This window comes from Neolamprologus multifasciatus, chromosome 12, assembly GCF_963576455.1.
Source record: "Neolamprologus multifasciatus chromosome 12, fNeoMul1.2, whole genome shotgun sequence".
Taxonomy (NCBI): domain Eukaryota; kingdom Metazoa; phylum Chordata; class Actinopteri; order Cichliformes; family Cichlidae; genus Neolamprologus; species Neolamprologus multifasciatus.
The window spans coordinates 7504809-7532756 of record NC_140450.1 but is presented as its reverse complement, the minus strand read 5'-3'; the positions used below and the strand labels follow the sequence as shown (position 1 = coordinate 7532756).

Sequence of the window (27948 nt, the reverse complement as noted above, 5' to 3'; positions counted from 1 at the left end):
TTCAAACATGCAGAAACAATGAGAGAAGTTACATGTGTCATTTGTCATTAGCTCTGACTCAACCACATGCTTAATTGTGAAACTGTAATTGCTTCTCCTCTGAAAACAAGCAACACGGGCTATAATGTGAGTTTATTTTCTGTGTAAATATGTATAAATTGCAAAGAAAAAATGACCAGAGATTAAAAAAATATTATTATTAAAAAATGTATTAGTATTATTCATCACTCTAAGCCTTCTCTCCTCAGCATCTCTTTAGAAATAATTTTCCGACAGCAAAATAGAATTAAGTTAACTGACTCTTACCAGTGCTGAACAAATCTCAGCATGCACAATCAAATGTATTTAAATCGCTATTTGTGGGAGCACAGGTGGCAGCATTAGGTACAGTCGTTTAACACTTTGCTGTTTTTGCATTAAGGTTTTTCCTTTTGTTGTGTTCTGTTTTTTCAGAGCACGTGTTTCTCAAGAAGGCAATGAATCACTCAAAGGGTATTTATGAAAGAGAGGAGGATGCACATGGATTGGTCAAGAGATATTGATTCAAGGAGACTGCAGCCTCAATTTGATTTCAATTGGTCGTGGGAGTACAATGGTAGATAACTGAGACGCCGATAACAGTACACTGTGCAGAGCATGTAGACTGAATCGAGGATGTTATATTATCCCTGACTTAGAAGCCTTGTGAAAAACTCATCTACAGGGAAAACTTAAACTGCAAGAAATCCAAGTCTTCCTCAATAAATCATAAAATAAAAGTGAAATGTGTAAAATAAACAGAATTGCTACCAGTTTTGCACTTTTTCAAAACTACTGTTATGCATAAATACTGCAGGACCTGAACTCTATATCCAAGAGGGGCTGTTCATAAGAAGCGCAGCTCTCTTACAAACTGATAGACAATACTTTTTTTTTCTGCAAAGCTTTATGTTACAGAAAACTAATTAATTATCCATGATTAATGTAGGAAGTCGCATCCATTACTGATAAAGCACTTGCCTACCGGGAAATGCTCACATGCTGTGTATTTTAATCCTGGTTAAACAGAGTGCAACAAGCAAAAAGAAAAAAAAAGTAAAAAGAAAAGTAGCTTTACATCTATAAAAAAGACTTAAGTTAAAAACATAAAGCAGCTGGTTCAGCAGTCGAAGAATACCAACTGAATTGGTCCTGAGAAATGTTGTGAGCAATTTTATTTTAAGTGAGGCTTGCTAGAGACCAGCAGGCAGACGATAATTACTTGGCACTGTAAGCTGAGTCATATTAGTTGAATGAGAGACTGTCTATTACAGCTAATTAACACAGATGCGTCAGGTAGTTCACAATCTGCGGGGTGGCAGAGTGAGCAGGGATACTTTCAATCACAAGACCAGGTGCAAGTTCTTGTGTCAGCCAATAGCCACCATCTTTAAGAGTCCTTGAACTGCATCCTGAGTCTAATTCTATCTGATCTCTGACAGCAACCCTCACTGTGAAGAGGATGGTGGACAAAGACACTTTAACTAAGGGATCAATAAGGTTGTATCACATCACAAATTACCAGGCGACTTGAATCTCGGCATCTCGTCTCCCAGCATTCCTCTGGCCTTCTCCATTGATCTCCTTTTTGCTGTTTTTGATGAGGCGCAGCACTGGTTCAATCTCCTTGAGCAGTTCATTGTTTTCCTCCAGCCCGTTGCACAGGAGAGCTCCACGGCCCCCATCCCTCATCAGCAGGGGGTCCTGGCCTTGCATGCCTCCCCTCTGTAGGAGGGACTGGGTGATGGATGGAGAGGAGAGGTTCTCAATGGCTCTTAGCTGGTTATCCTTGTTGACCTGCTGCTGTTGCCCAGGGCTCAACGCGTTGAGAGGGGACCACTGCTCGTAGGACTTTGATGACGGTAACACAGGGCGTGTGACCCTCACTGTACGCTGGCGCCCATCTCCAGACAGCGTGGTCTCCAGGTGTGTGGTGAAGCCCTCAGGCCCACGGAGAATCAGCACGGCATGGCTCTCAGGCATCACATTCTTCAGTGTCTCCAGGGCCCGTTCATATGACAGATCCACCAGGGGCTTGTTGTTGACTGCCAGCACAATGTCGCCCACTTGCACCAGGCCACACTCCTCAGCTGCTCCGCCACGGATGAGGTCTGACACAATGACAGGTGGCTTGGAAACTCTTTGCTTCACCAGGAAGCCCAGACCGCCAACCTTCCTCTTAAAAAGGCGCACTGAGATGATGTTGGGCTGGAGCTGGCACACTGTAGGCTCCGACTCCTGCATGGTGCCTGTGTATTATTGTGTGTGATTGTGTGCGCTTGTCTGTGTGTGTATAAGTGTGTCCTCAGGAAGATTTCTGGAAAGCAACAGAAGGAGAAAGAGGAGGGGGGAAATAAAAGTTCTATTAGTTTTGAATGAAATTACATTGACAGCGTGATTTGTTTACAGTGTGTTAATTTAACATCAGTCAGAGAGGGGTATATGAGTCATTAAAGCAGAGTGCTTTCGCAAGGTAATGTTACACAGATCATTAAGTCCTGCTGAGCTACAGATGCAAAATATTGTCATAAACATGAAAAGCATATTATCCAACTTATCACATGGCCATGTTCTGTAATGTTTAAAAAAAGCAAATATTGAGTATATAAAAACTGAAAGATTAATTGCACTTTGGAATGTCAATATTTGATTTCTCTAGTGGAAACATTTCCTGCTGCATTTGAACAAGAACCTGGTACAATTTGGACTTATTTCTTTTTCTTAATACATCATGCTCTGGAATTGAGTTGATGCACCAGTGACAGTGATCTAATAATATTTTCTCTGATCTCTATGATTTCCTGGGGGTACTTGATATAATGAACCATTTACATATACTTTGCATGCTTGAGCACAGGATTGGCGTAGTTATATATGGTAGGATTGCTGCTCTTACCATTAGAAACACAGGTAAGGTAATAGCTAAGGTTTTACTTTTTTCTGAGGTTTCAGTAATTAACACACGCGCGCGCGCGCGCGCGCACACGCACACACACGCCAGTCTGGAGTGCATTGTCTTTCACCACATGCTTAAGCCTCTGCACTTCCAATGAACTTTACAGATGATTTAAAAAAAAAAAAAACGTGCCAGTCTTCACGACGCTACAATAATGCGTTTACCTCTTTAATGCAACGCCACTACACTTGTTCTTTGAAATCGTTACATCTGGTCGCGTGGGTGATCGCGCCTGCAAATGTACAGTAGGCACTCAAGTAAAGCTGCTCAGTGCGCCCGCTACGCAGACAGTAAAGAAGGGCAGGCATGCTGCTGCATAGCAGAAATCATTCAGCACCAAGGTCAGCGCCCCTCTGAACGCTGACGGTCTTTTGGTTATTCAAAAAAAAAAAAAATCTTAAAAAAAAATCTAGAGAGGGTTTTTTGAACTCTTGCCTACTTTTCAGAAATGCACTTGACTGAAAATCAACTTCTCCAAAGCTCTCATGACAATATGCACGTTTCCTAAGATTTACTAAAGGCATGTAAACCTTTTAGTTGAATCAGTTCATCAAACAACCACTGCCGTACAAGTGAAATCACACATTCCGGGGGGCCGGGTCATGGCTTCAGTTCATAGCTTTGGGAAAAACTGCCACTAATCCATAAATATTAGCTTAGCTCTCCTGAGGTGCTGGAGTAACTTTTATAGGCTGGGCGGCCCTTTAATCTTCCTTTGTAGATGCACCCCACGAAGATAGGAAATTGCCAATAACAGACGTGGAAAGTGATGGAAATGTGCTCCGAATATGAGGATTAAAATCTTTTTTGAGATTGCCGCTCTGTCTGGTTTGGGTAGAACGATTATCTGTTAGGCAACATAGTGGTCATAGTCGTCTAAATGTTAACTAGGTTACAATGCTATTATCTAGAGTGGGCAAACAACTGTTTACTAAGCTGTATGCAATGTGGCATATAGCTTGCCCGTATTCGTTGACAAATGTGTGCGTACATATATCTGACTCAAATCACGATCTACTGTAATCCAGAGTTATTAAGTACTTGTTAGGTATTCCTTAATTCTTAATGTTGTTGGTAACTCCTGGTTGAGTTTGTTTCTGCAAAGTTTGCATGTATGTTTTCATTTTTAACAACTCATTTCTAATAATTTACAGTTTGAAGGGATAAACTGCCCACTTCATGGCGTGAACCAATGGGAGAAAAGAGGGATCGGAGGTCGTCTCCTCTCAAGGAGCCAGTGACAGTATTAAAAACTTTACTAATGTTTATGTTGTGCTCACATGTTGCTCATAAAAGTTGCCACGAAGAAAATAACTGAACTGGGTACCAGGCAGCATTATTTTAACAGGTCGACCCCTTATACCTCAGTGCCATGTTATAAAAGGGAACATCGAGGCTGCACATAATACATAATGTTAGGGTGATAATATGGACCGAACAGCATTGTTTTAGCGGATTAAGAGATTATCCGGCAAGGCGTCAAACAAACACACAGGTGAGATTTATTTCGGGAACTGTCCCCACTCTGCTTGCAGAAGCAACAAAACGAACAAATGAGAAGTTTATTAAAAATACCTATACTAAGGTAAAATATTAATAAATAAATAAAATTAACAAATAAAAACCAAAAACCGAGAACGAAATTACACATTTTCCAATACCCCCTAGCTGTGAAAGCAAGAAGGTCTGATTTCTGTTGTCAAGTCCAAAAGCGAAACTGCGTGTTGCTAAGAAAAACACTTGCCAATGCTCGGGAAACAAAGATTAACTGGGAAAGACGACCAAATGACATCGATTAAATATAGAGCAACATCTAGCTTAAAAATGCCATTTATTACTTTTTGAAAAATCTAAGGGCGAATAAATTCAAAACTGTACAATAATTTTATTTTGCACTGCTCCTTTCACTGAATGCATTCGACAGAAAATCGTAAAATGTTCACATAGACCGCGGATATAGTGTTTATTTTTCTCAGCAACAAGTTCTAGTGACACTTTTGCTACCAGAAATAAAAATAAAATAAATTAAAAAAAAAAAAAAAAAAAGCAGCAAAGGGCTGCCAAATCTACTGCTGTGCATGACAAATAATTTTGAAATAAAACTGGTTTGCAGATTAGTTTATGAGCGCTCCATTTATTCTTAAGCTCTTCGTCCACCAGCGGAATGCACAGCCCCATTTTCCACCGAGACAGAAGAAAAAAAATAAAGGGAGGACAGTGAAGTAAAACAAGAACTCACCCCTGAGTTAAAGTCGCCGGCACAACGACCTGCTGCGGTGAACTTGGGCTAAAACTCCTGCGCTCCTGCTTCTCGGCTTCAGCAGCGGCTACCCAGCTCTTTCATCCAAAGATGTCTCCAAGTCGCTGAAACGCGCTCTGCCTCTCTAGAGACGAGGCACGCTTGTGCCTTTCTGCTCACCGGGGCTCTTTATAAATACAGAGCAACGGGAGACACTGTGACGAGCTCGGAGAGAACCGTGCGCGGGCATTTAAATGAACTGTAGGTGGGTTTAGTTATCTCGGATATCGTCATCACTCAGCATGCAAGTGGTCATGTGCCAAAAAGTGATTCCCAGGGTTTCGTGCTTTTTTCTTTCCTTTTTTCAGTATCTAATATCCTCTTTTTTGATAAATACACAGTGGTTAACAGGAATTTATATATAAAATAAAGAAATGATCTGTTTTGCAAATATACTTGTAACTCTGCATTATTGTACATGTGTGTCCTACTTGAAATGCCTTTATAGAGCTGTCCTGCTACATTTGTTGCAATTTCTGCTGCCATCTTGATCAGGTCTCTCTTGAAAAAGAGATATTTGCAGAAACTCCCCACAGTCCATGCTTCTCCAGGAACTACAGTGGCCACTGAAACACAAAAACGAAACATGGTTATCGCTGAAATCTTGAACTTAACAGGTTTCAGCATCTGAAAAAAACATAGTCTACATGCTAATAAATGTATCATACATTGTCTTCATGAGAAAAATCTGACTGGTTATAATTTACAAAAATTGTTTTATACCAAAATGAGCAATGATGGGGACTAAAACAGAAAAAAAGCAAAGTGCAACACCAACACACTGCAGGCTTATCATTGAGACTTTTTTGAGGCACTAATGTAAGCAGAGATTCCCAGATGCCACTCTTCCCAGCCACCTCTTCCAGCACTTTCAGGTAGACGCATTATGAAGCCAGCTGAGAGACATAAACTCTCCACCTCTCCTGAGGTACCAAAAGAACTTGCCTGCACATTATCATGTTATCTTGTACTGTATTTCTGCACTTAAATCCATGTTTAAAGCACTAAACTGGAAATATTATATATATAACATTATCTGCTTCCGGTTTATTTCATTTCTTTGAATTATCATTCATAATTGTATGCAAAAATTCAGTTAGTTATATTGCAATCAACCAAACTCCTAAATTCCCTGCAGAATTCCAAAATAAATTCTACAATCGGAGAATTCAGCTCATTTAGGTCGGTGACTTTAACTTACACATTTACAATACTTCTAACTGTATTGCCATGGTTTTCCTTAAAATCGCAAAATCAGTTAATTTAATACAACATGGTAATGTTCCCACTATCAAACTATCTAATTATTTATATTTTTTTGTGGATTCAAAGAAATGGGAATGAATTAGATGTTTTTGTGACAACCTGCAAGTAACAAACTGTCTAAAGATGCAATTTAAAATTTGCTATGTCGTTTGTTTTGTGAAGACACAACACAGGTTCATCCCTTGGATGGCTTAATAAACAAACAAACAAAAGTGGCTCAACAAATGCAGAAATCAAAAGAAAATTCCTGTGAAAATGGCCAATAACCAATGCTTGAAAGAAAACTAGAGCTGAGGAATTAATCAAATACTAATCAAAAGTGACATTCACAACTTATAAATGACATAAACCTGCTCATCTTAGTTTTTTCTTGATTTTTTTTTTTTATCTCGTTATATTCTGTCAATATTGTCCCCAATTTACGTTACAAGCCTTGTCAATCAAATATAAGCACTGTATAGTGGGATTGATTATATTTAAAGGAAAGAGGTACTCTTGTGAAATTCCCTTTACAATCTGCCTGCTCAAAAAGCTCATTCAGTGACTGAAGACATTTGTATTGTGTCATCCACCTAACACAACTTTCACCTACAAGGGAGAGTAGAATTTAAAATGAGTGAAAAGATAATTAAAATCTAATGACAGATAACTGACATTATCTCCAAAGGTTGATTCTGTTCATCTGGACGTAGCGTTTTGTGGGAGAAACATTTCGTCACTCATCCAGGTGACTTCTTCAGTCTCAGCTGACTGCAGGTTTCCCCAATCCTATAAACAGTACATTTGCATAAATAATGTGCATAACTGACATTACCTGGGTTATTATTGTCTCTCATCATGTGTTGGCAGGCATTCCCATCTTCTCGAGTACTCAAAAATGCAAGAATAATAGTGGGCGTTAAAATTAATAAAGGTTTGTCACTGATATCCTTTGGCCTTTGAATGAATTATGATTGCATCACATAAGGAAACACTGTTTGCATGCAATGTCATAAATCATGTTACAAGTACCAAGCTGCTCCTTCAGCAGACCACATCTAAGTAGACTGCGTTCCATAGCCTCAGTGTTGGTCTGCAGTTCAATCTGTTGTCAATGTGGATACCCAGGAGCCTCCATCACATGCTGTCCCATGATAGCTGTGGGTAGTGACCGAAAGAACGAGCTCGCAGATACAAGCGGCGGAAATGAGCTTCCTCCGAAGGGTGGCTGGCCTCTCCCCTAGAGATAGGGTAAGAAGTTCAGCCATCCGGGAGGGGCTCAGAGTAGAAAGGAGCCAGCTGAGGTGGTTTGGGCATCTGACAAGGATGGCTCCTGGGCGAGGTGTCCCACCAGGAGGAGGCAGGCCCAGGACACACTGGAGAGATTATATCTCTCGGCTGGCCTGGGAACGCCTTGGTGTTCCCCTGGATAAGCTGGAGGAGTTGGCTGGGGAGAGGGAGGTCTGGGCTTCTCTGCTTAGGCTGCTGCCCCGGCGAAGCGGCCCTGGATAAAGCGGATGAAGATGGATGGATGGATGCACTGTCTTTGATTTGACTATGCAAAACCTGGGCTTTATTGTTTTTGCCTCTGATTGACTCCTCTGGGGACTCACCATCCTAACATGAGCCCTTCTCCATGTTTTACTTTTTAGCTGGTTAACTTATTAAAAAAAGGCAGATATTCAAGGTGTAGCTGCCTTTTCAAGTTGCGGACAGTATACACAGTGCCAGGTAGGTTACCACACCTACTTTTCTGGTACTTGGTTGTAAATACTGGCCCTCTGGCTTGCTGGCTAACATGGTTTAACCTGTGAACAAATGGAGAAAACTATGATTACCAACAATAAGGACTGCAACAGGACTGGTTAAATCATTCCTCTTAGTAGAATTTCTGTGTTCAATAATTTGTTCTTTTAGAGGGTGGGATGTTTCTCCTATATATATTTTATTGCATGGGCACTGTATCATGTAGATGAATTTTCAGTTTTGCAGGTGATAGAGCCTTTTATGTCAATGATGTTGCCACTAATAGGGTCTTTAAATGATTTAAAAAAAAATTGTGTATTGGCAATTGATGCAAAAACCCACATTTGAAATTACCTGGTAGATAATGAGTTATCACGTTTTTTTCTGGAGTTTTAGGGTCCCAGAAAAGCTCTAACAAACCTATCTCTAATGTTTTTACTTCTCTTATAAGTTATTGGTGGTTCTTTAAAAATCCCTTGTAAATTTGGATCTATTTGCCAATGTTTTTGAATTATTTCTTTAATGTTCCTGGGTTTTAGTGTAAAGGTTGTACAAAAATAGGATTTGATTTAAGTTTTGGAGGTTTTTTAGTTTCTAAACATAAAATCCTGCTTTTTGAATCCACCTTCTTTTCTGCAGATCTTAGCCAAGCATCTTTACAAGGGAACATGTTCATATTATTTTTACCACCTGTCATACATTTCACTTCAAAACGTATACAAAATGAGAGAAAAGAAGACTTAAACTTATGAAAAATAACTGACATTACCTTCGTTTGTCATCATCAGTCATCATGTACTAACAGACATTCCCCACCATGCAGAGTCCTCCAAAGTCTTCCAAATGCCAAGAAGAACAGTGGGCACTCAGCCACCTCTTTCAACATTTGGAATAAAGTCATAGTACTCAAAGAATATCCCAGCTTTGATTGTTGAGCATATTCACAGTACAACACTTGTCAATGAATTATCAGTGAAGATCCAAATAATAATAATAGTAACAAGAAGTACTCCAAGAGGGCAATATTCTGCCAAGGCAGCTCACTTTCTGGACAGTATTTACTTTTAAAGGAATGATATTTTGTTTGGGATATTTTAATATAATTTTCTTTATTCTTTTTAAAGATATGTTAAGAAGTCTGTAGTGCAGCAAAAATTATAAAAGGGTAGCATAACAGACGTTTACGTGAATTATAAAAACAACATGCATGTATAGGTATTGATTGTACTGAACATGTTCATATTGCATCAGTCACCTGATATACATTTCACTGAAAAAGAAAAGGATGCAAAATGAGAGGAAGGAAAACTAAAACCTTATGACATATAGCTGACATTACTTGGGTTATCATCATCAGTCATCGTGCACTGACAGACATTCCCCACCTTCCAGAGTCCTCCAAAGCAGAAGGACCCAAACACAAAACTCACCACGCAGGAATAAAACAATAAAGGCTGCTTTATTGCAGAATGGTACCAAAGAAATAACAAAACTAAACTGGGGCATGGATAAACTGACACACAGGGCAACACAGCCATGAGGGGGACTACAACACTGACAAAGAGAAACACAGGGCTTAAATACACAGAGGGATAACGAGGGAATGAGACACAGAAGGAGAGCACAGCTGGGAGTAATCAGGCCGGACGAGACAAGGGAAGCAAAACTAGAAACACTCACATGAGACATGGACCTTCAAAGTAAAACAGGAAACACACTGACTGAACTCTAAACATGCAAACTTAACAGCAACTGAGAAGACAGAACATAGGGAACAGAAACATGGTACAAAAAGGTCACAGTAGACACAACATTGAACACAGGGAAGCCATATTACAAAGCCAAAGAACTAAACCTATGATAACCATAACTAAAATCTAGGGAAACAATAAACAGTACAACAAAGGACTCAAAACATAATCCATAATATAAAAACACAAGATCTCTTCAAAATAAAATAGCAAACATAATGAGACGCAGACATGACAACCAGAACTTGACAACGTAAGACACAGACATGAAACACACGAAGAGCAGGGGAGACTTAACAGGGGTTGGAAGACACAAGGGGAATCTAATAACAAAGAACTAGAAAAACTCATGAGCTTAATCATATAAACATCCAAATAAACTAAACTCAAAACACTGGGTCATAAGACCCAGGATCGTGACAGCGTCAAGAAGAACACTGGGCGCTGAAAGAGAAAGACGAGGTAACCAGTCCAAATACGCACACACAAATGCCGATGGATGACAGATGTTCCCCATCTACACCATTATTGACAAGCTGTGACAGGCTAATGAGATTGAGTAGCTTTCTGACATTGTTGTTATAAAGCCAGCCTTTGATGAATCCCGTTGGTGATTATGAACGATAGAGGGGAGTACTGTTGCCTATCTAGATGCACGTGCCTTACCAATAATTTTAATGTCAGTATTAATTCATGGTGGAGGCAAGTAACTCTGTTATTAATGGAAGAGTAGGATCTTAATCTGGTTTTAGAAATAATTTTATTGCATCCGTGCTCATATAGGAAGGAACTAGACCATTGTTTTTGATCTCTGTCACAGTTCTGAAGAATAGTAGTACCAGCATGGAGAGAAGTTTTTAGTAAATTCAGCAAAGGAATCCATCACCGCCTGTTGTCTTGCCATTAAGCTTTTGGTTTAAGGCATAGTGTAGATAAAGTAGTAGATAAAGATGAGACTATAGATGAATGAGATAAATGATGTTCAAGTTATTTAAGTTGAATATCATCTGTATTGCATTTTCAGTACCAGCTATAAATGATATGATTGATTTGTATCATTGTGATTGTGTGTGTGTTGCCCAGCCAAATCTCTTATTATTATAAGTAGTGTATGTATGTGGTAATTTGTGTTATGATCACTGCACAATCATTACGCAAGCCTGTGCCTTGCATCACCTATTAGTAGATAAGACACGCATACGACATGCAAAACAAAAAGTGCCTCGATGTTGCATGCATCTGCACAAGCGCACACAAGAACAGCAGGGTTTGAGTAAAGAAAAAGAGAGATGTCTTTGAATTCATTTTAAGGGTGTATCTTTAGAAACACACAGGCACGCATACACTTATTTAGTGCACACATACACCCACATTCCATGCTCGGCCATGTCATTATGTCAATCACTTCCTGCTTGAGTGGTACCATCTGCCCTCTTATAAAGCCACACACCATGTGGATCACTGTACAAAGCCCCTGCTTAGCCCAGTTACATAGCACATTGCCCAGAGTTAAGACTCCCTGGTTAAAATTACATTTGTTGCTTTTTATATATCCCCCTCTGCTTATCCTTAGATGCTTAGCCTTTTACTTCACAAAGAAAGAATTCTATTCTTTGCATGCGTGTGTAAGATTTTGTAGATTTTTCAATATTTTTATGCTCAGATAAACACGTGTAACAATGTTCTTAGCATGCATAATCCTAAAGAACTGTAATTCACATCTCTTAGATTTTAATTCTGTTTTCCATGGGATGTTCTCCTTTCTTTAGGGCTGTTGAAACAACATCCAGCCTTTTACTTGATTGAGAAATTATACAGCGGTAGATTCATCCCCTGAGCTGAGGATTTGAATCTATTTACTATCTATTTAGAGGAAGTTGGAGTATTATCATGGAAGAGTGCAGCCACATTTGTCAATATATAGTGAGCATACAGCATGATGACTCAGTTAGATACACATGCACACAAAAAAGCCTGCGGCAGTTTATGAAATAGTCACATAATTGAATCCATTGGTTTATGAACACGAGTATTCCATAATTTTAACCCCATTAAGTAAGAAAGCTGGAATCATTTAATTTTAACACTTTTGTTTTAAATATGCGCTTTAATTAGGCTTTAAACAATCAAAATATTCAATTGGCCCCAGGCATCAAAACTACTTGGTGAAATTTACAAAATATGGTGTATTGTGGGTTGCATCTAAAGCACACTGAGTGGTCAATAAGTCAAGAAAAACACTAGGTAAATGTCAGCCATTAAACTACTTAGATATGTTTAGAAAAAGACCGTGGATAGTGGTTCAAATAGAATCTTACACAGCGTTTGTCACACAGAAAGCTATTAGGATGCCTGAGCGACATTTCCAGCCCAGCTTTTCTGAGTTGAATTATGTGGGATGTCTTGTAGTTTTTCCATAGTTCCTCCCAATCCTTTCAACATTTTGAATCTTGTTTAAAACACGAACTCTGTCTTTTGCTTGTATAGCAATATTTTTAGTAGTGTCTACTTCTTGCTGAGAAACACATTTTTGGAAGCTGCTTGATCACCGAACCTTACATTAATTAAAATATTTGTGTTTTCTATCAAGATATTCACAGTTCAATATCAGAGAGTCACTATGTAGAGTTCTTTATATTGATCCATGGCCTGTATATACTGATCAACCAGAGCAAACCTGGTAATGTGAATAATATCTATCATCTTATAACAAAGCAGTGTTCAGCCTGTCATTAATGTGTAGGCTATTTTGACATGCTGTGCTCCTCTTACTGTTAGCTGTAGAGACATATGGAAACATCACAGAGTTGTGTTTTTTCATTTCAATTCAATTCAATTTTATTTATACAGCGCCAAATCACAACAACAGTCGCTTCAAGGCACTTTATATTGTAAGGTAGACCCTACAATAACACATACAGAGAAAAACCCAACAATCATATGACCCCCTATGAGTAAGCACTTTGGCAACAGTAGGAAGGAAAACTCCTTTTCAACAGGAAGAAACGTCCAGCAGAACCAGGCTCAGGGAGAGGCAGGCATCTGCCGTGACCAGTTGGCGTAAGAGATGGAAGAAAGGACAAAAGACATGCTGTGGAAGAGAGACAGAGATTAATAACAAGTATGATTTAATGCAGAGAGGCCTATCAACACAAATTACCACATACATACACGACTCATAATAATAAGAGATTTGGCTGGGTAACACACCCACAATCAGTGATACAAATTAATCCTACCGTTTATAGATGAGTGAGAAAGGTGACTGAGAAGAAAAACTCAAAGCATCTTGGGAATCCCCCAGCAGCCTATGCCTATTGCAGCATAACTAAGGAGGATTCAGGGTCACCTGATCCAGAAAGGAAAGTTTTAAGCCTAATCTTAAAAGTAGAGATAGTGTCCATCTCCTGATTCAAAACTGGAAGAGGAACCAAGTAATTTAGTTTAGTTTAAGTATTAAGTAAGTATTTTGTACTTTTTGTTATCTTGTTACTACAGTAAATCTGTTTTTTGCAATGTATTCATGGAATCTCCACATGAACCAGTCGTCATTATGTTCCTTCATAACAGTTTTCAGGCTTCAGATTTAAAGGGGAGACTTCTTTAGACAGTGTGCATATACGCATTTTGAAATATACATCTCTGCTTGTTAATGTAATGAAAATCATGACTTTATTATTTCCACCCCCCCTAGAATTACTATTTTTTGCTTGAGGCACATGTACTCCACTCTTTTTACACTTTGGCTCTGACTGCTTGTCAGTGTTACATTTCATTGCAAACTGAAGAGACTGACAGGACAGATGGCATGTTTAATGTATATGTCTTTTCCAAGCAATTCACGATTTACCCTCAAGCTGCTTCTTCAGGAAGCACACTGGAGGTGTTAGGGTGTGGTCAAGGAAAAAGTGGACATGACTCTTAATGCTGTCCACCAATCTGGCATAAAAGAATGCGTCTTCACAAAATGATAATCAATAAGGGGATATTTGTCCATTCTAAATGCAATTTTATGAAATTACAGGGGAAATTAATAAAATGATGATCTTGTGTTATAAGAAGTGACAGACTTTAGAGTTGGTTTAAAAGCACTACACTTCAAAATCTGATATTTAAATGAATGTTAACCCTAAATTAAGACAAAAATTACTAAACTAAACTTAAACCATGTAATGTAAAGTGATGCCCACTGAGAAGTCAAAATATCATGTATTTCTTTCACAAGATTCATTTAAAAAAAGACAAAAAACATTGTGGAAGCATATCACACTTCCTATCATAACAGACTTAATCTTTTATCTCTGAAAGCTAATTAATCAAACCTGACACCTTGTTCCTTGAAGCTCAGCTTGCACTGTCATACAAGCATGACAAAAACTCTTTCTTGCTTGATTTGCTTGACTGCATTTTGTGTTGTTCTCTGAGAGTTATTGGAAACATAACCTCTTCAGCAAATATCAACTACACTATATGAATAATGACAGGCGACAGGTGAAAAAAAAAAGATTATTATAATTAGACAGACAATCTGAGATACTAATCTATAACTTATGCTTGCTCAAAGCTTGAGATGTTATTACTTCAAATGTGCAAAATCCACATTTCAAAAGAAAAAGAATTTAGTCAAACAGGTGGGAAATTATTTTTTGGCACATAATGGAAAACAATAAAATAAAAGGTTAGCAACATCAGGATCTGAGAGCTGATTAGGTTAAACCATGATATATTTCATATGTGACCATAAAAAGGTCTTCAATACTGTGTCTCATTTTTGTTTGATCAGTTTTTTGTTTATTAGTGTGCTTTGCTTTTCCTGTTTTTTATAGGTTACTGAAAACCTACATTTGGAAGGGTGTAAAATAAAACTGAGGGGGCAAAACAAGATCTGACTTAAGTTGAATATTAGTAGGTCAGACGGTGCCATTTTTGTGGCTTGTGCAGTGATGATAGAGAATTTGAAATGAAGTGGGCAGGGCAGGCAAAATGGTGATCAAAATAAGAAGGCCTGAATATGTGGTAAGGTAAGGTAAGTCCAGGGTTTTCCTACAGGCTATGATGTGGAGAGTGCCTTCTTTTTTATGTGATCTGCAACATAAAATTCAGGTTGATTCCTCATAGCTCCTGGGTGAAAGTGAAAATATATAAAGAGCAGTTGGCCAGTGTGAGGCAAAACCTCAGCTGCAACATTTCATGCAAAATACCTCACTTGAAAAGAAAACACCCACTCCTTTTGGGGCTCGAGATTGCCTTGTAACCAACAAATTGAGCGCAGCTAAAAGGGTCAACACTATAGAGCCAAAGACAGAGGATTAAAAAGAGCCCAGGGCAACGTTGCACATGGAAATGGGCTGTTTGCAGTTTGTCAAGGTCATTGGGCAAAATCATTATCAACACAGATGAGTTCCACTTTCTTTCTCATTTTTCAGCTTCATATCAGAGCGTTGAGGATGTTAACAGTAGCCTCACTTCTGAAAATGCTTGTAGGTGTTATGCAAAAGCTTGCAGTGTTTTATATGTGGGAAGTCTTTTATCCAAACCATATCATATTTTGCTGCTTTCCTCTTGACATTTAGAAATATTTTATTATATGGAGCATGGGTTTAAATCTGAAGCACTATTTCATTACTTTGATATTTTTTTTCTGTATTTTACACCCATTTCAGATGGATTTAATGTAGATCCTGAAGCACAGCATTCCAAAAACCTTGTTGGAAATGTATTCCTTATAACTTTTTCATGTATTTTTTTAGTCTCTTCTTTAGCTAAAAGTAGAGAATAAAGATATTAAAGATGACACCACATGATAAATTTACAGAATTTATCATTTTTTTTTACCATGAAAACAGAAGCATTCTGCATGACCTTTCAAAGAAATGTGTTAAAATAGTGAAGGGGCATTCATTAATCACACTGGCCTCTTGAACCCTTTAGAGTGCTTCTTTACAAATTCAAATGTGACACTTTGAGCAAAGACTGTGAAATGTTCTTATCTTTGAAATGGCTGGACATGACGAAAATGTAGAAAGGAACCCTTTAGCTGTGGAAACTGTTGAGGTCAAGTTAATACTCACACATTTGGGTTTTTTTTTAGACTGCCACAGTGAAAACAATATCGCCAGATACATTGTTGTCCATATGAGTGTGCTTTCACCTATTACAAATCTAGAACTTCATTCAATTGTGGGTTGAAATTGTTTTCCAAAATTCCAGGCATAATAGTGGGCTCTATGGGGGTGGCAATAATTTCAAATGCATAATCTATAAGTCAGAGCATGAGCCCACTGGTGCATCTTTGAAACCTTTAATTCCAAGAACATGTTCCAAATGAGCATGAGTGTGAATTCTGTTCTGTAGTGCAATGATGTTAAACAGTTGATGTAGTTGTGGCAAACAAGCATAATGGGTTCTGAATTTCTGTAAGAACATGGTGTAAAATGACATCCAGCTAATGCCATTATTTAGTTCATTTTTAACATTATCATCATGTTTTAAAACCTCTGAAAACCACTTCCATTTTTATTTTAACATAACTGTTATAAGGATGATAGATAAATGTTTATTTGAAAATTTAAAAGCTGGTTTTATGTATAATTTGTGTATTTTAGTGTGTTGCATCTGCTGCAAAACCCTGCACCTGAGGCTTTTTGTTGCTTTACCATTACTATTTATACACCCTCTGCAAAATAATTGCTGCAGGTATTAAACTCAGGCTAATCAGTAGTGAGCTACGGTCAATCGGAAAGTTAAAATTAACTTTGAAAATGCCACCACTATTTTGTTTTGGTTGTTTGCTAGTTTTTTAGATTAGACATCACCACATTTAAAAGAGAAATTAACACACAACAGTTATCACCTAAGGTTAGCAGTGGATTGCTAGCTTGTTAGCAAGGCGTATCAATAATTCAATATGATTTTAGTTGGGATGTTAAGCTAAAAATATATCTCCCTCTCACTCCTGTTCCTCAGGCTTGGGTCCTCTACTAGAGGTCTGGGAGTTTGAGGGCTTATAGGAGTATCTTAGCTGTTCCTAGGACTGTGGTCATCTGAATAGAGACTTCTGTTATGCCTGGAATTTACTGGAGCCACTTCAGGCTTACAGCTCCTAATCCTACTATACCACTGGGGCCACTTTACCCTTCACATCTGCTCCAGTTATTCCTTCAGCTCTTAGTACTTTTGCATTTTCTCTGTCCTTCTTCCTGATGTCACTCTCTACTGCCACATATATCAAAACTGTGTTCTTCTGCTGCTTGGTTCAGCCACCACTATGTCTGGTTGAAACTCGAAGTCCTAAAGGACCTTAGCCCTGTTTTTCTCAACTACTTTTGGTGGTGTCTCTTATCAGTTTTGGGAGACTTCTAGTCATTTTGCAGCACAGATGTTCCTGTTCACAATCCCAGCCACTTGGTTGGGCTTGTCAGTGTAGACAGTTCCAGTTTTCATCTTACATCTACAGAGACCAAAAGACTATAGACGCATAGACGTGTTTCTGCTGTAAAGTCTTCATTTCTTCATTCATGCACCGAGATCTCGCAAAAGTTTTACGATTTGGGAGATCTCACAAAAGTAACTCGGGATCTTGCAAAAGTTGTGTGAGATCTAAGTTCATCCTTTTTTTTTTTTTTTTCTCCAATGTCCCTTGTTATGGACATTTTGACATGGGTGACTGTGGGGACTAACCTCTTGGAGAAAACTCCATGGGGTCATGTGAGAAACTCTTTGATTTAGATAGGTCAGTATTCTCTTTCCAGTTCATCATTTGTTATCAAATATTATTCATTAATTGAGTGGATAAATAACATACCTACTTTAAACAACTGCAATCCTCATCATTATATGGCTCAACAATGTTTTTCATGTTTGAAATCATCAGATTCTGCTGCACACTGTATATTTCATCTCTTTTTTCAGTATCAGATTTCAACTCTGTGGTTGCTGAGTTGATCGTACAACTTTAGAGACTTGCTACTTTTCCGACAATGAATGCAAGGTGAACTCCAATAACTGCATTCAAATGTAATTAAGCATACTTACGTGGCATTAATCAGCTATCAGAAGCATGTTGTTCAACTCACAAACCCTAACAAAACATTTTGCACCGCAAAGGTAAACAAAACAGGTACTGACTCTTTGTAGCACCAGCTTCTTCTCTGTAACATTAGAGAAAAAAAGCACAAGACAGAGAGTTAAACTCTGTAGAACCTGATTTAAAGCTAAAAGATACCTCTTTGGAGAAGGATAAATATAATCAGTTCAATTTCATTTATATACCGGGAATTCAGAACAACAGTTACTTCAAGAAGCTGTATACAGTACGGTAAAGACCATGCAATATTATAAAGAAACTCCAACAACTATACAACATCCTAGAAGCAAACACTTGGTGACAGTGGGAACTAATAACTGCCTTTTTTACAGGAAGAAACTTCCAGCAGAACCAGACTCACAAGGGGGCAGACAAAAAACAAACTAGAGAGTTTAATAATTACTAATGATTAAATGTAATTATTAAACCCATCTCTTTTCACACTATCGGAGAGTGAAAAGAGACGAGTAAAGAAGAAAAACGCTCACTGAATCACGAGAAGCTGCCACAACAGCATAAGCCTTTTGCAGCATAACAAAGCGATGGTTAAATGTTACCTGATCCAGAGAGCTTTATCAAGAAGGAAAGCTTTAAGCCAAATCTTAAAATGAGAGAGAGTGTTTGCCTCCAAAATCCAAACTTGGAGCTGGTTCCATTGTAAAGAGTCCTGAAAGCTCTGCTTCCCATTCAGACAACTGCAAAGAGGCATGTCGAACCAGATTCCCTATATTGCTTCCCAATAGTGTACAGTCCAGTACTTATCCAGCCAAACACAGTATAGACACTTCAGCACTAGTTCTCACAGAAGGTAAACTTTGGGATAAATAATGTCTTATCTTGTTTTATCTGTGAATTCCACATCCCTGTCCCACAATGTTATGATAGATCAACCATTAGCATCACAAATAGAAAGGTAAGCAGGAAACATTTATTAATAATAAAGGTAATTCTGATGCATGTTCTCATGCTTCTACAACACAACAAAAACAGACTGATGAGCATCTTATCTCATCCCTTCATGTTGCTTCATGCAGTCATATTTAAATTAAACTAAGACATCCAGAAAATCCAGAACACAATTTAATTTAATTTTTTTTATACAGTGCCAAATCTCAACAACAGCCACCTCAAGGCGCTTTATGTTGTAAGGTAGACCCTACAATAATACATACAGGAAAAACCCAACAATCATATGATCCCCTATGAGCAAGCACTTTGGTGACAGTGGGAAGGAAAAACTGCCTTTTAACAGGAAGAAACCTCCGGCAGAACCAGGCTCAGGGAGGGGTGGGGCTATCTGCCGCAACTGGTTGGGGTGAGAGAAGAACACACTGCACGCAGCGAATCTCCAGTCTCAAAGTTTAGTGCCATTTGAACTAGGCTTCTGTTTTGGCTGCCATGACTGCTCTTCACCATCAGGTCTGTTTACTCTGACGTCAGCAACATGTTCACTGGAACCAGGTATGTTGTTTGTACCAGAGTAACCAAGACAACCACTTTGGCTTACTTGCAACAAACACTGGTTAAATAATGGGATGCCATCCCACAGCAATGTGAGACCAAGTTGGAGACCAGCATGTGGAGGAGGTGCCAGGCTGTTGTGGCTGTGTATGATTCTTCCACATGCTACTGAGGCCCCTATTTGTTATGAATACATTTTTAAGTTGCCAATATGTCTTCTTTCTTCAGATTCATGGGTGCAACCCAGATAGTCTACTGTGCTGCTTATACTACAAATGCATTTTAATTGTAAACGAGAGAGAATTTAAAGGGTAATAAACAGTCTCTCTAATGGTATAAGACTTATTGCCATGAAGCATTGTTACAACAAAGAAATAAATGACCAAACACACATTTCTTTACTTTCTGTGTTAAGTTTAGTTTTTTGGAGTTTTGTTGTATTTTCATGCTTTCTGTGTGCAGCATCTTTTGTTTAACTGAGTCAGGAGTAAAGTCTATTTTTACCATCTGGCCATCAGTTTTGTGTCAGCCATTGGGTCAGGACTAAGAACTTTGCCCTAGTGTTGACATAATTAGGTCATTCAGATGACAATTCGAATTTTAAGGGAGGTGAACAGCAGTGCAATATTCATGCAGCTCTTCTCAACAAGGGACTTCAATTTTGTGTTACTCTTTGTTTAAACATCCACTTTCTTACAGCAATGACTGACATGTGAAAGTGCATCTTAGACTTTTATGCATAACTCTTTGTTCCTTTATTTCTATTTTGCAATAAAGAACAGATGAAAGGTTATAATGATAAAAGCATCATAATGTGTAATTTTTTTCATATCAAATCAACTAAACCATCAGTTTCTGGTGGTCAGAGAGAGAACGGATGTTTACCTATGGTAATATTAGGCTGGGCATGCATAAAGGCATGGAGGTAGTTTCAGCTTTTTCTTTTATGTCCAGTGACTTTCTTTTCCTCTTTGAAGTCTGAAATTACTGATCATATCCAATGTAGAGGCTCCTGAGTAAAAGCTCACCTCAAGCTGACAAACAATTTGTGCCATTCCCTTAAGTGTGATCACTGCATTCAATTCAGGGTCCGTTTTTTTAAACTGAGGGGAAACATGACCCATATACCAGAGCTGTGATCAAACTGAAATCTGTAAAAAAATAACTTTAAAAAAATTAAATAAAAAGCTGGAATTTAAACTCTGAAGATAGGGATAAAAGGATGTGACTCCTATCAAAGATTAACATTGTTACAAAAGCCAAAATACCAATGACTACTTATGTATGTTGTGTGCATTTGTCTGTGAGGAGCAGAACAAAAGCTGTGCCTGTTCCGGATTCATTTGTCCAGTTCATATATTTTCATGGTAATTTTGCATATTTCTTATTTTTTTGTTCATATTTCACACACTTTCTGTCATTAACTCTGTGAGTGGTAGTGGCTGTGGGTACCAGTTTGCTCACATTATCATAATGAATATTAAGCAGATGCAGTGTTTACCATATTCACAATTGCAAAATCAAGAAGTACCTTTTATTCTAAAGGTAAGCTAGCATTTCTATCTTTAAATACCTTATTTAAAGCACATTTCATAGATTAGATTTGACTTGCATTATTAAGCAAAAAACATGAACTTAATGTAACATTTCATCCTTTTGTCAATCTCCAAAATAATGCAATTTATGAAAAGGTCTATTGGGAACCTTTGGTCAGACACAGACATTAATTGTCCCAGTCTTAATAGCCTGTATGATGATTTCTGTCCACATCCATCTTTATTCTCCTTATTTCCTATCCATGTACACTCACACTTCTAATCCACTATTTAGTAAAAACATATGTACATTCGCTATCCATTTAAAAAAATTGGCTTTAATGTTTTCTTTTAGCTGTTTGAATACTGACCAACAAATTAAAGTTGCCCCCAACCTGCCCCCAAAGACTGAAACCTAGTTCAAATGGCACTAAACTAATTAGTATGGATGTATTGAGTTCTGAGGTTTTAACAAGCTAATAGATTTTATCATTACTGTTGCCTCGCAGCAACAAAGTTATAAAGTAAATACTTTGTAGATAAACCCTTTGCATCCCTACGATAAATGAAAGGGTATCCTGTAGGTGATGGAAGAACAAATAGACCGCCAGGACTTCTGAACGTCGACAACAGCTTTTAAAAGGCAGCCTCGTAGCTGTAAAAATCCAACAGATGATTAACGAATTCAACAAGACCTAATATTAATAACTCAGCTTGTAAATTGCCCTGTGTGTGTGTGTGTGCACGCGTGTGTGTGTGTGTAATCCTTCAAATTACTGCCACGAGCTATAATAAAATAACATCAAATAAGTTCAGTTGGCCTTCCTTGGTCAATATCAAGAGAATAATAAATGAGCTTTCTAACTCTAATGTCAGTGCAACATAAGCTGCATTAATAGCAACGTTAATGATGTCTTGGGGCCTAATGTGAGTCATACTGTTTGCTTGCTTTTCCATCAATCTATTCTTGCAGAGCAAACAAGACAAAAACTTGAATAAATAAAGTCAGTGGACTTTAGCAGTATTCTTAAGGGCAGGTGCTTACATTTCACACTTTTAGATGTCAGATGCAAACTTCACACAAACAGCATGAGCTTATCACTTAAATTTTTTATTGACTTTTTTTTTTTTCCTCTTATGAACAGTAGAACAAACCCAAATGCTGCACAAAAAACACAAACTTTATATCAAGGCCTGCAAATGTATTTTTTCTTTGACATTCAGTTGAACAGCAGAAACTAAATCATTTTTGAAAGGGTAGAAAACTTTTATAAACTTTACTGTACAAATTATACAAATGAAGTTCCATTACAAGCTTCAATGATAGATAGGCTCTTTTGAATGAGGACAACATTATGTGTTTTTGCTGATGTTGTTATGAGGATGAAAACGCCGATGACCACAAACAACATGACGGTGACTTTGATGATGAAAAAATGTATGATTTCTTTTTTTTTTCATAATCAAAATCAGAAATCTGGAGGGGGGGGGGGGGGGGGGAGAGCATCAAAGTGTTGCATTATGACAGTTGCAGCCAAGCATTTTAAGGTAATAATGGCAACAAAAGAAGCAAAAAAGATATGCTTTACAGTGAGATGAGGCCTGGACAAAAATAATACTCATATACAACAAACAGTATCCACTCAAATGCTAAAGACAGATTCAGAGTACATTTGAATCAGCAGTATGAGCAGTTGTCATCAGAAAGGAGGTTGTTGTGTAAATTCAGGATAATATGTTCTCTCCTTTTGGAAAAGCTGCTTGTATTTGACATCATCCTGTACATTCTCAAGTTTGACTCATTTGATGACAGATAGTTGAGTTTAAATCTTTCCAAACAAAACTCTGGGAAAAAAATGACAGAAGTATTGTAAGAAGCCCTTTCAATGCACTCCCTGGTATAACAGTCAGATTGAAACACTTTCATGGTGTTTCTCAGCATTCCCCATCACACTACAAGGCTGCATCATTCTCACATGTTTAGCAAACACATCAGCCTTATATGTATGAGTTCCACTTCTCTGAGCCTGCCTTGTTTGTCTGTCCTCGATGCTCTCGACAGTGAACCATGAACAGTTCTCAGCAGGAAAATAATCACCTTCTCATTTTCTCAACTGCATGTACTCATCTGTATTTGTCATGGAAAGTTGGTTTACATGGATCACTGTGTTTTGAGTCACCTGAAAATATTTCATTGATCAATTAGGCATGCAGAGGAGCTGAGAACAACTCATTTTGCAGTCTGGTGCTGCCTTTCTTCTTCTGTGAATCATTTTTTGAAGCCCTGCCACAGTGTTTGATCTCCACGGTGCCCTATTAGCCAAGTGCATGTAGGAAGATTAAGAGGAACTGCTGAGAAATAGGTCTAATGGTGGTTGTCCTCTGACCACATTGTGTACACTCACACAGCATGCAGAATACTTCATTGTCTGAAAAGCACTGTGCTAAATCAGCTTCCCCCAGCTAGGACTTTCAGACTTCTCACTAGTGTGGGTGATGTTCGCTTCACAATTTAAATTAATACCAAAGACATGGTGGAGATTTTTACATGAATCTTGGATTATTAAATAAAACTATTACCACAAGATAGGGAAGTGAGACTTGAACTAACAAGTAGTTTATTTCTTGGAAATTCTTGATTGCTAGAAAAATAGACTCACCATATACATCCTTTAATGCCAGGACACACATGGAACAGAAAAGTTGTCATTTCTTTAAGAGATCCTGTTCCAGGTGTAAAACTAAGGCAGTAAAAAGGCAGTACAGCTCCAGGCAGGATGCACATAACATAAGAGCTTGTTTGCGTCTCTTGGTTGCCACTGCCTCAAGCTTTTTAGTGGAGCATACTGAAAAGAAAAAAAACAAACAAACAAACCAACAAAAAAAACTTTCCCCTTTTATGTTCAGCCATCATTTCACTTTAACACACACACACACACACACACACACACACACACACACACACACACACACACACAAACAAACATAATACATCAATCACAAAAAAGATTTCATTAATTGGGGAGGGGTGGGGGTGCTGTCACAGTATGAAACCACGTCAAAGGCTTAATCAGGCTCGTGCTTTGCTCACATTATTGGTAATAATGGCATTATTGTGTGCATATAAAAGTAGCCATTCAAACAAACAACTGCAAAGCAATTTCAGGCAGAACAATTCCAATTCATTTTGTCCAAGGACGGACATGTTTACATTTGAATTCTTTGCAAAGGGAACAATAGAGCACTATGCCATATTCAGCTATGTTGTGGCCATGAGCTGACCAGTACAGCGCCGATCCTTAAAAGTATTCTGCAGGCAGCCTCTGTAGACACTTATATATTTCTAGTAGTGAAGCTTATGGTGGATGTGGCTTTAAGTGTTCTCACTAAAGAGTGCACAGGGAGGTCACTGAAAGCTCCATCTTAATTAGCAAAACATCATCCTTTGAGGACATGTCTCCAATTTTCTGCACTATGAAAAAAAGAGACACCATCCATCAGTTCTATGTAAATGTTACAGGTGTACTCAAAGACAAAAGTTGACTCTGACTGCTAAATAAATACAAAACACAAAACTGTCACTGATGATTATTTATGTCCATTGCTTTCATTGCATAGCTGTGAGGTCATTAGACACCTGCATGTGTAGGGAAAGTTTCAAATATTGTCTTGTCTTTCATAAACACAAATATAAATATTCTGTCCAAATAGCACATTTTTTTTGTCTCTGTAATTTGCTCACATAGCATGTACGCAGCTTCAAAAAACATTTCTCGTCACTCACAGATTCGAATATTGTAGAAGCAAATCTCTCAGAGAAAAGCAAAAACTCACATTCATTTCACTGGATGTGAATATCAGCAGAGGTGTTTTAACATTCGTCTCGTGGGTATGGAGTTTTTGGAATTCATTCCATTCTTCTTCACTCACTTGGAAGAGATTAATTTGTCACTCCAGACAAATGGGTGTGTCGATTTCTAAGTTAGTAGACCATGTAATGGAATCAATTAAACTGAGATGCTCTCATTGGAAGGTTTGATTCCCTCCACCAGCACTGCACCTCTCCATTTTTTTTTCAAAGGCAGTGACTTGTTCAAACTTGCCTGGTAAATTTGAAAATCTTGGATTAGATTTGGAAATGCAAAGCTTTCTTTCAATCTATAATTTCTCTGTGCAAGAAGAGAAATAGAAACTGTCTGATGTGATGATTTCTGGTTTGTACAACCAGTAAAGTTCTCACATTTGGATTCAGATAGAAATGCCGAAAATCAACTGGGACAATATGAGTGACAAAAAAGAGTCACCTTTTTGCTTTCCTAACCCCTGCTGCTGAGATGTCCTTGAAAAAGGCACTTGACCTCCCAACTGCACAGATACAGCTGCTTAGTGGCCACAAGTTGTGTGCAGAATGTTCAGACGTTTGATGTTAAGAATCACATCAACCCTCTTAGAAATTTTACATATGGAAACTTATGAAACATGATCACTGCCTTTCTTGAAGCCTGCGTACAGGCAATGTCAATTGTATGAAGCACTACATTTTGTAGCAGTGCTACATGTATGTACTGGCATAATCTGCAAGTGCTGTATGGCTGGGGTTGATGGTGGGTTTTGTTCTATAATTTATATTGCAGTTGTGATGCCAAAAGCAAGCATTTACGTCTGTATTTTAGCAGTGACAGCATGTGTGGTTAAATAAGAGCAGACCTTACAGTGTTTTTTAAGACATTTTGCCCTTAAATTAAAACAAAACAGCGATTTTTTTTTTTCTTTAAACACTGACTAAAGCTTTGTGTCATACTACATCTGAGTTATTCATTCGCTGCAGACGTTCTATTTCATCGTTCTCAGTATGTTTTATAGAAATGCATTTTTTGTGGCAAGTTTGAAACATGTTATTGGTATTTCTAGAGGCCAAGTTTGTTAGCTTAAGTGTGGGACTATTGCTGGTTTAGCACAGAAATCCAGAAAAAAATGAAAAGTCAAGTGGTGCAGTGGAAATTATACATAATTTGGGTAGGGTTAGGGCCTTCAAAAATGATTTACAAATCAGTTTAAAGTGTCAGAAATATCAAAACAAAACAAACAACAACAACAAAAAACAACTTGCAAAATGAAATGTTGCAGTTAACAATTTTGTAGCGAGCTGCCGTGAAAATGTCCCCCAAGAGCAAAGCTTAAAAAGCTAAGAAGGATATGTTGCACAGTCATGATACTGGAGAACATACTTGCAGCTGAAAATGAGTTGCAACGTAGCATGAATGGTGGTGTATGGATTGTTGAAAGTGTTCAACAGAAAGACACAGGGTGTTTTAGGGAAGGGCTTCAGGCATAGAGCGGAGAAAGGCCTCTCTGTTTGAAAGTCTGCGGTGTGTTTTGTCACCCACTCTGGGAAAGTGGGCCAATACTGACCGCTAAAGGGTCCATTCAGGCATGAGGGGGAACGTGTAAGAGCTGGAGCAAGAAGAAGGAGCGGGAAAGGTGGGGGTTGTGGAAGCAAGGTGGGACAAGAGAGGGTGGGTAGGTGGGTGGCAGGGCAGGGCAGGCAGGCAGGCGGTGGAGCAGATGTGAGCAGAGCTGAGGACGAGCTTCACACAAAGACACTGTCCCATCGATGTCTCCATTACAGCCTGGAGCAGGAAGGGGAAGGAAAACAAAAACAAGATTAAATTCTCCGTCTTAACACACAGCACCACAGGAGTCCACACTGTTAGATGTCTAACTGCTGTCATCTAACAATGCAGAACACATGGAAATCAAATTAAACACATCCTAGAACTGTATTCCAAACAGTCTCTTTCAAGTTGTCACATACTGACACTTTTCAGAATTGGTGTAAGTCTTCAGATCTTGATGCACTGTCAAGATGTGAAGGTTGACAGTGCATCAAGATCATGTAGCAGATTTAAAGCAGTTATTTCTATATGTTGTGCAGATAAGACATCCAAACTTTGCGTCCATGAAAGTGACAATGGATCTTTGTGAGAAGCACTGTTGTTGCACATTATCAGCCAGATGGGCCAGCATAGGGCCTGCTGGAGGGGAAGACAGGGTCACATCCTCCATCCTTTGGATTATGTAAGATTTATTTTTGGGATCTACAGTTCAACCAGTGTGGGTTTGCCAAGTGGATGTCAGGCAGTGAACCACTCTCAGGCTCTTGAGCATGATGTGAAATTACCACAGTTTGACCACCAAAAACTTCTTCCCCAAACATGTCACACAGACTACCCTGCTGGTTGCAATTGTTTAGACATTTTCACCTCATTTGACGGGAATATTTATGATAGAAGTTTTGAGTTTATTTCCCTACTGAATGAGTCCCACTTTTGCATGGGATTTAGTGCTTACACACAGGTGTCGCCAGTCTATTTTGTCTTGGGGGGGGGTTAAGCTTCAAAGCTTAATGACTAACTGGCACGACTGGCACGACTTTTGGCTCAGGCAAGCTAAACATTTAGGACATCCTCATTGTATGGCACACTTTGTAGCTCTTCTGCTCTCTCTTTCTGTTTGTCTTCCAAACCCCTGATCTAATGAAATACATCTCCAGCATAATAAACCATGTGGGTGTCTTTAAATGAATAAAGAGAGCCCTGCAGTCCTTGGAGGCTGTGTGACAGAGCTAATCTAAATGTGCTATTTTCAAAATATTTATGCTGTATATATATTATATTTGCAAAGGTGAGCACAGAGTTGGCATAATTAGCCTCATTAAGCCAATGAAGTGCCAAGAAGAACATTACATGACAAATAGGCTTTGACGCAACTATGTTTGCACGTTTAGGTGCAACGCAACTGGTGGCTGGATCCATTTCAGTGGCAATATTTTTACTTTTTTACCCCTATTT

General features: G+C 38.4%; 2 protein-coding genes across 3 annotated transcripts in view; both read right to left on the bottom strand.

Moving 5' to 3' along the window:
* nos1 (nitric oxide synthase 1 (neuronal)) overlaps positions 1-5455 on the bottom strand; it is a 59663-nt gene extending 54208 nt beyond the window's left edge. Inside the window, exons 1-2 of one of the 2 annotated variants that reach the window (XM_085181024.1) lie at positions 5214-5455; positions 1541-2335 (exon numbers count right to left, since the gene is read on the bottom strand). In XM_085181024.1, coding sequence (XP_085037150.1) covers positions 1541-2262 — 722 coding nt within the window. In that variant the 5' untranslated portion in view covers positions 2263-2335; positions 5214-5455. The remainder of the gene's footprint in view (positions 1-1540; positions 2336-5213) is intronic. The other variant, XM_085181023.1, reaches the window with a different exon arrangement.
* Positions 5456-22037: 16582 nt separating this feature from the next.
* Positions 22038-27948, bottom strand: part of ksr2 (kinase suppressor of ras 2) — a 122425-nt gene continuing 116514 nt past the window's right edge. Inside the window, exon 22 of the mRNA XM_085181029.1 lies at positions 22038-26727. Within this exon, the coding sequence (XP_085037155.1) occupies positions 26721-26727 (7 nt within the window). The 3' untranslated portion in view covers positions 22038-26720. The remainder of the gene's footprint in view (positions 26728-27948) is intronic.